Genomic DNA, 12,187 nt, shown 5'->3' with positions numbered 1-12,187 from the left:
AGAGCAGGGCGGGGCGGGGGGGGGGGTTCCTGGGGTTGCTTTGCAATGGCTTCAGAGATCAGAGACAGTGAAAGTCCTTCAGTTTCTTGGAAGTCTAGTGAACCAACAAAAACAACAAACTGAAAAGTAAATAAATAGGCAAAGACGTGAGTCAATGCATGGTTGTATGCATCGTGGATGGGAAGTCAGTGGGTTTTCTAGTTGAGCTGGTCAAGGGATTAAATAGTGCATGGGTACCAGTGGCAGCCCGAGCTCTGGTGGGAAGCAGATAGAAAGGAAAGGAAGAAAGGGAGAAGGGGGAAAGGAGTGGAGAGTCGCTGGGCCAGGTGGGGAAAAGTGGGGTGAGTGAAGAGGTAGGCACGGCGAGAGTGAGGGAGCGCTGACGGCCATGACTCATGCATCACAGGCCTGGGGGGGAGGTGGGGGGGACAGTCAGTGCTGTGTTGGTCTGGTGCGTGAAGCTTCCTGGGAGCCCTGAACTCGGCTGTGAGTCAAGCTTGGGGAGAGCCCGCAGAGTTGCCTCAGATGAGTCAGGTCAGAAGCGCGGCTGGGGAAGAGCTGGAAGTCTTGGGTGGGGCCTGGCCTTTGACAGATGGAAGGAACTGGAAATAGTGTGCAGCGGGAGTTGATGGGTAGAAGAATTGAACGCAAAGAGATGGAGATTCCTGGGAGAGTATAGGTGGGCCAGATTCCAACATTCCATCTTGTGCACAAGACTCCGCGTGGGGCCCTGAGAATGTGCTCCGTCAGATCATCAGGGGCTTTGCAAGTTCAGGCTCCTTCCTTAGAAGGGATCTTGTCCCTCAGGGTCAGGTGCCTTGACCGCCATCATTCATTCATCATGTTTCTCTGTGTCTACCTTTTTTTTTTTTTTCTTTTGCTCACATGCCATTCACTTTGGTTCTCCTTTATCCCTGTTCTAGTTTATCGAGTATTTGCTGTTTTCCTCTCACTGGGCCGCATGTTGCCAGGGAAGACAGGAAACGTGACGTGGTTGCCGTCCCCTGGCTGGGACAGAATAAACCCACAAGAATGAATGGGGACCCACAAGGCAGTGCCTGAGCTGTGGCACCGTCTTGAGTGCAGAGGGGATTCAGAGGTGCAGAGAGAACTGACAGAGAATCTTCCAGGGAAGACTGGAACTTTAATTTAGAAAGACCAGGTTCCAAAATTCTGGAACTGGCATTTGTTAGCTGGATGGCCCCGGACAAGTCACTTAAATTCAGGGCCTCAGTGTCTTCATCTGCAGGAGAGACATAACAAGCTTTACCCTTCAGGGTCTTGGGGTGCATTTAGGTTTCAGAGCTAGGCTGCATAAAGTGCCCAACGGGTAGAACATACTCAATGAGGGCAACGCTTTATTATTTTGGTCATCGCCATTGAGTCGAGACCAAAAGCTAGGGGTTGCCTAAGAGAAGGAAATTGAAGGCAGGGGAAAAGCCCAGGAAAAGCGGGTAGGACTTCGCAGGACACATGGGAGCCGCCGGGTAGAGTTTTAAGAGCCTCTGCTTCCCTGAGAGTGTATAGAAATCAAGAGTGTCAGGACCGCCACCAAGCCAAGAGGGTACAGAAGGCAAAGAGGGGCTGCGAGGGGTCACCGGCGACGCTGGAGGGCCCCTTGACCAGGGGTCTGGCTAGACCGCAGACGGCGCGCGTCCCCCTGCCTCTCTCTGCCCCCACGTGCCAGTGTCTCCTGGTCTTGCCCCCTTCCACTTGGAGGCTTCCTTCCTTCAGGACATGGAACGAAGGCACCAGGAAAAATTGAAGATGCAAGCCGAGATTAAGCGCATTAACGACGAAAACCAGAAACAGAAAGCAGAGCTGCTCGCTCAGGAGAAGCTGGCGGACCAGATGGTGATGGAGTTCACCAAGAAGAAGATGGTAGGTTTCTTTCTTTCTTCCTCTGGGCGCAAGCAGGGAAGGGGTGGGGCGGGGTGGGGTGGGCAGAGCATCCGAAGCAGGCTCCGTGCTGTCAGCACAGAGCCCGACGTGGGGCTCGAACTCATGAACCGCGAGATCGTGACCTGAGCCGAAGCTGGACGCTCCACGGACTGAGCCACCCAGGCGCCCCTGAAGATAGTAGGTTTCCGAGGCCCGGGGCTTGTGGCCACGAACAAAACATCTACGACACGGAGAGGCCGGCCTGAGATCTAAGGGGACTCACCGCAGGCAGCCATGCCTCCCTTTCAAAATGGATGTCCTTCATTCAAGGACCTGGCTCCTTTTCCTCTTCATGTTGGCCGGTTCACTTATTCATTAACGGAGAGCAGGCTCGAGGGACACCCAATTTAGGGTGTTATATCCTTGTTAACACCTTTGATTAGAAGTTGGATGAGGGTCAGGTACAGGCAGGGAACGAAATGAAAACTCTCGGGGAAAGTGAAGTTTTTGTGGATTCCTGGTGGCCTCTGCATAATTATATCCCCAGTAATCATGGGTCACCTGCCCCATAACTTTCTTGTGAAAATTCCTACATTGGGCATCCCGTCCTGGGTGTTAGAAAATAGAGCCTTCTCCCGCAGTGGCTGTGGAAGCCGCGAGCACAGGTGTGGCGCAGAGCAGGGGATCCAGGAGAGGCCGCTCACGCCATGTGGGCTCACTCAGGAGCCGGGCTGAGAACCGGAGGGACCAGGGTCAGTGAGGAGTGGAGAGTGGAAAACAGCTTCTAAGCCTGGTTTAGACGGAGCGAACGTGGAGTTAGGTAAAACGAGAAGGAAGGACTGAAGGTGGCAGGAAAGGCATTCAGTGCTGCATGTATGTGCCCCTCCTGCTAGTTTCGAGGCTCCGTGGTGACAGAGAACGTGCCCTACTTCCCTGTAGCAGGGATGGCAGGCAAGGGGACATCGCGGGCGTGTTCTGAAAATGGCGGATCGGATATACCTGTATGCTCCAAATGCAAGCCACAGAAAATGAAGCTCAACAAAGCTTTTTAATTTATTTACTGTTTGGCTTTGGCTTGCTTATCAGATGCCAGGAGATGCAGGCAACAGCAGGAACAGAGGTTGGGGGCAGAGATGGTTGGGGACAGGGATGGTTGGGGATGGGATGGTTGGGGACAGGGATGGTTGGGGACAGGGATGGTTGGGGCAGGGATGGTTGGGGGCAGGGATGGTTGGGGACAGGGATGGTTGGGGACAGGGATGGTTGGGGACAGGGATGGTTGGGGCAGGGATGGTTGGGGACAGGGATGGTCGGGGACAGGGATGGTCGGGGACAGGGATGGTCGGGGACAGGGATGGTTGGGGACAGGGATGGTTAGGGCAGGGATGGTTGGGGATGGGATGGTTGGGGACAGGGATGGTTGGGGACAGGGGTGGTTGGGGCAGGGATGGTTGGGGGCAGGGATGGTTGGGGACAGGGATGGTTGGGGCAGGGATGGTTGGGGACAGGGATGGTTGGGGACAGGGATGGTTGGGGCAGGGATGGTTGGGGATGGGATGGATGGGGGCAGGGATGGTTGGGGCCAGGGATTGTTGGGGCAAGGATGGTTGGGGATGGGATGGTTGGGGACAGGGGTGGTTGGGGACAGGGATGGTTGGGGCAGGGATGGTTGGGGATGGGATGGTTGGGGGCAGGGATGGTTGGGGACAGGGATGGTTGGGGCAGGGATGGTTGGGGACAGGGATGGTTGGGGATGGGATGGTTGGGGACAGGGATGGTTGGGAACAGGGATGGTTGGGGACAGGGATGGTTGGGGACAGGGATGGTTGGGGATGGGATGGTTGGGGATGGGATGGTTGGGGACAGGGATAGTTGGGGACAGGGATGGTTGGGGCAGGGATGGTTGGGGGCAGGGATGGTTGGGGACGGGGATGGTTGGGGACAGGGATGGTTGGGGACAGGGATGGTTGGGGCAGGGATGGTTGGGGGCAGGGATGGTTAGGGCAGGGATGGTTGGGGATGGGATGGTTGAGGACAGGGATGGTTGGGGACAGGGATGGTTGGGGACAAGGATGGTTGGGGACAGGGATGGTTGGGGACAGGGATGGTTGGGGCAGGGATGGTTGGGGATGGGATGGATGGGGGCAGGGATGGTTGGGGACAGGGATGGTTGGGGCAGGGATGGTTGGGGACAGGGATGGTTGGGGCAGGGATGGTTGGGGCAGGGATGGTTGGGGCAGGGATGATTGGGGACAGGGATGGTTGGGGCAGGGAGGGTTGGGGACAGGGATTGTTGGGGATGGGATGGTTGGGGACAGCGATGGTTGGGGCCGGGGATGGTTGGGGACAGCGATGGTTTGGGCCGGGGATGGTTGGGGACAGCGATGGTTGGGGGCAGGGATGGTTGGGGACAGGGATGTTTGGGGGCAGGAATGGTTGGGGACAGGGATGGTTGGGGGCAGGGATGGTTGGGGCATCACAGTGATCACGGAGCTGCCGTACGTCGGGAGCTCAGTCTGTGCACGGGCTCTGTGCGAAGTGCTTTACAGGTGTTGTCTCACTGAACCATTACAGCACCTTGTAAGCCTTGTCACTGACTGATGCAAAATACCCCGAATGCTTTGCTGTGTGTCCAACAGCAGACCGGGTCGAACGTACCTGGAATGCCGTGCACTTTGTGCGGAGCTCAGCCACCGGTTCCCCGAATGGGTGGATGTAGTGGTAATAAGCCGGTCACGTGTGGGAGCTGGTGGACAGTTTGCAGAGCCCGTGGCTGTCACGACAAGAGATGAGGTGGCGAGGCGACGGGGAGCTGAGAGCGGTTGTTGGGGACCCCTTGGACCTTGAGCAGAGCTGGAGGCCTGGGCTGGTGGGGAAGTCACCAGAGATTTCTGAGCAGGAGAAGAGTAGGGCTGGTCTTCACACGTGGAAGGGACACCGGGGGGCGGAGCTGGGATAGGCTGGCGACCGGCATAGCGGTCGGGTGCTTGGGCACGCCCACAGCCCATGTCACAAGACTCACCTCACAGGGGCCTCTGTTCTTGCAGCCGGGGCTGCCCCTCTAGGGCTAAAGGCAGAGACTGGTTGTGGAAGTCTCCAGAGTTCCCTGCCCTGCCATCTGGGGCGAGGTGAAACCGAGGCCAGCTTGACACACAGCCCCCCGTGCACAACTCACAAGCGGGCAACTCACCGGGCTTCACAGAAGCCTGGGCAGGTAGAATGATGGCTACGGAACATTCTTTATGGGAGGATCACGTTTCCGCCCGACCCAAGCCATTAGTCTTATGACTACCCAAGAATGCTAGTCGGGAAGCCGGGCTTGGGAAGATTGTAGGGATATGTCTGTTCTTTCCGAGAAGTGGCAAAGGGCGCCAACTCTGATGGTTCGCTTCTTGGGTATCTGCTGGCCACCGCAGGACTGCCCGAAGTGTGGCTGGCCGTGTGCCCAGGGACTAAGGACCCCCACCTGCTGCGTTTTACACGACACGCAGGATGTCGCAGTTGGTATTTGGAGAGACGGCCCACTGGCCTTGCTCCTCGGACACGGTCTGCGACGCAGTGGATGGAGCGTGAAGGCTGGGCTTGGGATGCTTGCGTGCGTTGCTAGCTTTGTTTTGTCCAACCCGAAAAGCAGTCAGGGAGTGGAGACCCCGGACAGACCGTTGCGGGGGCTTCGTGTCTCTGCAAGGCTGCAGCGGTGGGGGCTGCTCTACGAGACCTTTTCTTCCTGGCAGGCGCGAGAAGCAGAGTTTGAGGCTGAGCAGGAGAGAATCCGGAGGGAGAAGGAGAAGGAGATCACCCGGCTGAGGGCCATGCAGGAGAGGGCGCAGGATCACCAGGCACAGCAGGTACCCGCTCAGTCTCGGCTCCCCTGTGCCTCCCCCACTCCCTTAACTACCCCCTTTGACAGCCTGCGAAACCACCCTGGAGGGCAGAGGTGTGGAAGAGGGGATGCAGGTTACCTACACTTGAACAGTCTGATGAGGGCGGGGAGGAGCAGAGAGAGAGGGAGACACAGAATCTGAAGCAGGAGCCCGATGCGGGGCTTGAACCCGCGAACCGCAAGAGCATGACTGGAGCCGAAGTCAGACGCTTAACCGACAGAGCCACCCAGGTGCCCCGATTATTAGCAGTTTTTAAAACGAGAGGCAATCGCAGGACCGCCTGGAGGTGTTCGAGGTCTGGGGAGGAAAGAATCGGGATGGGTGGCGGCGAGGGAGGGCAAGGTGACCCCTCGGGGTATCTGCGGATAGTTCTACGAGATTCCATGTACTCTTCCCTGCAATGACCTTGTTGCCAGAGAAATCCACGCCACGCCTCAAAGCAGGCCGTGTCGGAGTCTGCAGCCGGTGTCTTCCTGAGGTGCCCGCTGGGTCTCGGGGTCGGTTTGCACCCTCGCTGGTCTCCCCACCCTCTCCTTTCCCAGGACGCCTTGCGGGCCAAGCGCAACCAGGAGGTTGCGGACAGGGAGTGGCGCAGGAAGGAAAAGGAAAACGCGCAGAAGAAGATGGAGACAGAGGCCAAACTGCGCCAGAGCCGGCTAGAACAGGTGGCTTTCAAGGAGCACGCTCTGGCCGTTCAGGTGCAACGGGACCGGGACGATTTCGAGAGGATTCTTCGGTAGGTGGGGCTGGGCACCCCGGCTTCCTTTCCTTGGCCTGTGGCAGGGATGGCCCGCACTGGGGGGAGGACCCTGCTGGCAGGTGCACAGACAGAGGTGCTCTCCTCTTGCCCGGGACGGTGGAGCCATTCTGAATGGATAGGTAGTTGAAATGTTTCAAAGACAAGAATGGGGAGCCAAGAGGTTTGTGTTTTTGTTTTTTTTGAACTTTTAATGTTTATTTATTTTTGAGAGAGAGACAGAGCTTGAGAGGGGGAGGTGCAGAGAGAGAGGGAGACCCAGAATCCGAAGCAGGCTCCGAGCTGTCAGCATAGAGCCCGACGCGGGGCTCGAACTCACAAGCCGTGAGATCATGACCTGAGCCAAAGTTGGACACTCCACCGACTGAGCCACCCAGGAGCCCCAGGAGCCAAGAATTTTCTGATTAGGGATTTGGAAACCAGCACCCGGAGGTGTCTAAAGAATTGGGTGTTGTTTGGATTGTTTATCCCGGAGGATTAAAGGCGTAGGTAAAAGTATACATCTGGTCCCTCTGCCCTCCCCTGCCTCGACGTACCCCCGCTGGCTAGGGGTCAGGATGCAGCAGGTGGTGGAGGAGATTACGAGGAACAGAGAGAGCTTCGGACACCAAGCTTGTGAGTCACTGGAGAAGAGCTCTGGGGGGCGGGGGTGTCTTTGCCACTCATTTGATAAACAGTATCAAACACGTAAACTCAAGGCTCCGCCGTGGGACATATTGGAGGTGAACAAAACACTGTCGTTGGCCATCGCTGTGGGAAGGATGTGAGCAACTCCTACTTGGGTTGACCTCCCCTGTATCCATCTGTCTTTCCTGCCAGCTCGTCATCCTTTTATTTTCGTTGTCTTTTGTCTCCGCGATAATTCCCACCTGTAAGTGGAAGTGAAGTGTTCACAACTGTCGCTCTCCCTGCCCGTCGTTCACCCCCAGAGCCGCCAGCCGTCACGGCTGCTCTGGCATCAGTCGGGGTCACCTGCCGCCACCAGACCCCACCCCTTGGGCTAAGTGTTCTGGGCTCACCAGGAGTGACTCCTTTCTTGCTCTGGTTCGGACTCTGTGATAGCAGCAGCTTTCAAAGAAACAAACCGAATTGCGATGGGGGTGTGGATACGAGATTACAGAAATCGTGCTCCGGTGAGTAGAGACTGAGAGGTGCGGCCCGGCCTTCTGGTCTACCTGGTCTATGTGTCAGAGGTCCTCCTTGGTATTGACCCCATTAGTTGCATGCCAGACCCCAGGGCCCCCCGCCAGAGGCAGCGCAGATCTGTAGGAATCTCTGTCCTTGCCAGGGCCAGGGTCCTGGTCTTTTATTGGACCCTGGGGCCCCCCGCCTGCTCCCCCAGCCGCGGTGGCCTTTGCCTGCCCTCAAGGGTCATGCCGTGGTCTCCGAAGCCTGCCGAGGAAGGCAGCTTCCTTAATGGCCCCGAAGATTCTGCCCCTGGGCTCCAAACTACCTTTCAGATGCCTGCCCTCACTGCCACATGCCTTTAGCAGGCACTAATAAATATTAATGGAAAGAAATTAAGGTCCTCCTTCTGCCCCTGACCCATTTGTCCCTTCTTTGCTTTGTTTGCCTGAAGCATATGCACCAGCCAGTTATTAAAGCGAGACCAACCTCTCGGAGATGTTCGGTCTCACCTGCTGTTCTGGGTTAGCATCTAGACCTGGTGTCTCCAGGGCCACGTGACCACCAGGCCAGGTGTCTTCCAGTGCTAGGAATGTCCCTGCCCGGAGCCAGCAATCCAACTTTTCCTACTTCAAAGCATGACCTTGTGGATGGCCTCTACATGGGCTTCCTGCTTCCGGACAGAGGGATGCCTTTGACTCTCAGCTCACCGACTAGGCAGGGAGAGCTCACCTACCCTCCCCTGTGGTGCTGAGAATTGCCTTGGAGCTTTCACCAAGTACTGTGGCCCCGGGCTCCACCTCCACAGATTCTGATGTAACTGGTCGGGGGTGAGGCCCAGGCTCCAAGGTCACTGCCCTAACCCCGTGAAGTGATCAGGCTCTTCCCCACTCAGATTTCCCACTGCCTGCCAGCCCAGGGGATCTCCAGTGACACACGCAGCTTCCCATTTCCACCCTGTCTCGCAGGATGTAAAACAACAGAAAACCATTCTCCATCTAGGAAAATAAGGGCGAGGCAAAGAGGCAAGGCTTCCTGCTGTCACAGATGTGTCTGAGCAGTGGAGGTTTGGAGTCTAAACACAGAGGGGTGAGGAAGCCAGTGCGTGTCTCCTGACAGCCTGGGAGGCTCCGTGGCAGGTGCAGGGTTTGGGAGGTGCCCGCCGGTGTAAGGGACGTGCCCAGAGTTGGGACGATGCTGTGTGTTGTGGGTCTGGGGAGATGAGTAGGTGACTTGTGCTTTTGGAAGCTTTGTCGGGGACACGAGTACCCTCAGGGCAGGGGGGAAGGTAAGGAATCCCTGCCTGAGATGATTTTACATGTTGTTTTGGTTTTTGATTCTGTCAAGAGGCATCTGGGTGGCTCCGTTGGTTAAGTGTCTGACTTCGGCTCAGGTCATGATCTCGAGGTTCGTGGGTTCGAGTCCCACATCGGGCTCTGTGCTGACGGCTCAGAGCCTGGAGTCTGCTTCGGATTCTGTGTCTCCCTCTCTCTCTCTCTCTCTGCCCTTCCCCTGCTCATGCTCTGTCTGTCTGTCTGTCTCTCAATAAATAAACATTAAAAAAACAATTTAATAAAAATAAAGAAGAAAAAACTAAGATGATAGCTCAGGGTGGCCTAGCACCGCGCTCCCCCTGGGATGTGAACACAGTGCCTTTGAGTTTTCCGGAGCCTGTCTGGCCCACACGGGCTGCTTGGCTGCTTGGCCAGGGAAATCAGGGCCCGTAAAAGTCCCCTCGTGAAGAGGCCCCTGTGGGGAATTTGGCCAGCTCCCGCCTTCTTCCCGCAAATACGAGAGCCTGCCCGACAGGTGTCAGACCTTGTCACTTCTAAGCATCCCCGTTGCAGTTTTGTTAATGTCATTGTTATTGTTTGTGGGAAGGAAGGGAGGGAGGGAGGGAGAGAGACAGAGACTATCTTAGAACAAGCCAGAGACGAGTTCTGCATTGTACGACAGAAAGAGCTGGAACAGTAGCTTCCAGTGGGTGAAACCCTGAGCACAGGCCAGCTCCTGGTGAAATAGAAGAATGCGGGATCTCTCGTTCAAAAAGTATTAAGAATTTCAAAACAGTGGGCGCCTGGGTGGCTCAGTCGGTTAAGCGTCCGATTTCGGCTCAGGTCTCATGGTTTGTGGGTTCGGGCCCCGCATCTCGGGCTCTGTGCCGACAGCTCAGAGCCCGGAGCCTGCTTCGGATTCTGTGTCTCCCTCTCTCTGCTTCTCCCCTGCTCACACTTTGTCTGTCTCCCTCTCTCTCGAAAATAAATAAACATTAAAAAAAATTAAAAAAAATTCAAAACAGTGATGGAGGAGAACCAGAGCGCGCATGGGGCCCTTCGGAGCCCGCCCACGGTGCCGGGCCTGGCTGAGGAGGGGGCCGCATGCCTGGGGGCAGCTCTGGTCTCTGAGCCCCGGAAAAGGGCCGCTTGTGCGGGGCTGCGGTCTCTGAAGCATGTCCACCGGAGGAGCCCTTCCGGAAGGCTCCCGGGGTGCAGCCGGTGTCCCTCCTCCAGGGCTCAGAGAGAGCAGATCGAGAAGGAGCGGCTGGAGGCGGAGCAAAAGGCCGCGGGGCGCCTGCGGCACGCGGACGAGCTCCGGCGCCAAGTGCGCGAGAACCAGCAGAAGCAGGTGCAGGACCGCGTCGCCACCTTTGAGGAGGGCCGGCGTCTCCAGGAGGAGGCCCAGAAGCGGCGCGAGCGCATCGATGACCTCAAGAAGAAGAAGATCCAGGAGCTGAGGTGCGCCCGGATCCCTGCGCCCCGCCCCGTGCCCCCCTCTCCCAAGGACGGGGTGTGCGGGAGTCGGGGCGACTCCTGACTCCGGAGGGGGGGGGGCTGCCGCAGAAGGTTCCGGGCCCGGGCCTCCTGGATCCGTGGCAGGGGCCGGAGCCCTGACGGGAACGTGTCTGGGGGACGGATTGTAGGAGCCGGGATGGGGGGCGCGGGCCCCCAGGTCCCGGAACCCCCACCGGGGCCTGCTTTCTGCTGCTTCTGTCTGGTCCCACGGCCCACGCACGCCTGTCCCGCCCCCTGCAGAGCCACGGGCCTCCCTGAGAAGTACTGTGTGGAAGCCGAGCGCAGAGCCAACATCCTGCCAGCCGCCTCTGTGAACTGAGGGGGGCCTCCGTGTCCCCGGAGACGCCTGCAAGGGGACAGGCTCTGCCCAGTCTCTGGGCGTCCATGACTGCCACTAGCCTAGACATTTTAGAGGTACAGATTAAATTTATCCCACTTCTTTAAGGAACGGCTCAGCTTTCTTGGGGGCGGGGGGCTGTGTCTGCTGCAGGGTACTGAACGGGAGCCAGGGCGAGGGCGGCGTGAGGGCCTGGGGCAGGGGACCGGAAGGTGCCCTCTGCAGGTGGTCCCTCCCAGCCTCTCGGGCCCTTCGCCCTGCGTCCTCTGGCCTTTTTGGGGCCCCGGGATGTGGCCTTCCTGTCCTCCTTCAGCACAGCCTTGCTCTGTCCCTGTCCCACGCCTGGTTTAGAGGTATTTCAGTGCCAGCGGTTGGAGCTGTCTCTCAGGGAGGGGCTGGGGCAGGAGGGACCCGGGCTGGGCCCCCACCTGTGACTCAGACCCCACCTCCTGTGGCGGGGGTGGGGGGTGGGGGTGGCGTTTGCACCCTCCTGCTCTGCCCTCTCCACTCCAGGCAGTGCTTCAACACGGACACCTGTCCACCCCCAGGCCCACCCAGGGCCCTGCTCCTCGCCCAGACCCGGCTGCCCCATCACCTGCTCTCTCCTAACTCTGGCAGCTGGGGCTCCCCAAGGCCACTGTCGCCTCTGTTAGTCAGCTTGCCTTCCGTTTCCCCCAAACACTCTGATTCATTCACGCATTCAAAGGCTTCTTGAGCGCCTGCCTCGGCTGGGTACCCCCAGGCACCCGGTGCAGCGGACCTGGGTCCACCCTCCCGGAAGCTTCTCGCTTGGCCAGTCTGCTCCTGCTCCTCCCTCGGCTGCTCCACGCCAAATGTCTTGTGCCTCTAGAATAGTCTCAGCCTTTTTTGGAAGGACCCCGCTCACCAGGCTCCTTGTGGGCTGCAGAACTGTGGCCCAGGGGTGGAGCCGTTTCCCGTTCTGTATGCCAGGGGGGTGGGGAAGGCTCCAGCCCGCCCCCTCGGTGCTCTAGGCCTCGAATCCACAGCCCAGCCTTGCTTCCCTCCATGGGCCCTGCACGAGAGGACGCAGAGAGCAGTGCCGGGCGCGTCCTGGGTGTTTGCAACGCCAGGTTATAAGGGCCTCGGGCAAGAGTGCTCTTTTCATAGGGCCCAGGGAGAGTGGGCAGGCAAGCTTCTCCCTGTGCCTCGTCTTCGTCAGGGAAGCCTCCCCAGGCACCGTCTCCGCCTACCCCACCCTGCCCAGGCTAGCTGCTGGGGCGGGGGGCTCCCTCCTTCCTGCTCAGTGGCCCTGAGTGCACCCCCCCCATCTTGGAAAGATGTGGTACTCTCCCAGGACGGGAGACACCCCCTGACCTCACGGGCACGCCGCTGAGGATTCTGGCGCCTTCTGTGGTGGTTTAGCTCCTCAGGCTCCTCAACTGCGGTTACT

General features: G+C 58.3%; 1 protein-coding gene across 3 annotated transcripts in view; it reads left to right on the top strand.

Moving 5' to 3' along the window:
* The window catches only part of CFAP45 (cilia and flagella associated protein 45), a 28,404-nt gene extending 17,521 nt beyond the window's left edge, over nucleotides 1-10,883 (top strand). For all 3 annotated transcript variants that reach the window (XM_053908898.1, XM_053908899.1, XM_019433325.2), the window contains 5 exons: nucleotides 1,735-1,881; nucleotides 5,616-5,729; nucleotides 6,308-6,501; nucleotides 10,158-10,382; nucleotides 10,680-10,883. In XM_053908898.1, the coding sequence (XP_053764873.1) occupies nucleotides 1,735-1,881; nucleotides 5,616-5,729; nucleotides 6,308-6,501; nucleotides 10,158-10,382; nucleotides 10,680-10,758 (759 nt within the window). In that variant the 3' untranslated portion in view covers nucleotides 10,759-10,883. The remainder of the gene's footprint in view (nucleotides 1-1,734; nucleotides 1,882-5,615; nucleotides 5,730-6,307; nucleotides 6,502-10,157; nucleotides 10,383-10,679) is intronic.
* The last annotated feature ends 1,304 nt before the right edge of the window (nucleotides 10,884-12,187 follow it).

Source organism: Panthera pardus, unplaced genomic scaffold, assembly GCF_024362965.1.
Source record: "Panthera pardus isolate Hobbes unplaced genomic scaffold, ASM2436296v1 HiC_scaffold_21, whole genome shotgun sequence".
NCBI lineage: Eukaryota > Metazoa > Chordata > Mammalia > Carnivora > Felidae > Panthera > Panthera pardus.
Note: the sequence above shows the minus strand (reverse complement) of the source record. Positions and strands in the feature narration are given on the sequence as shown.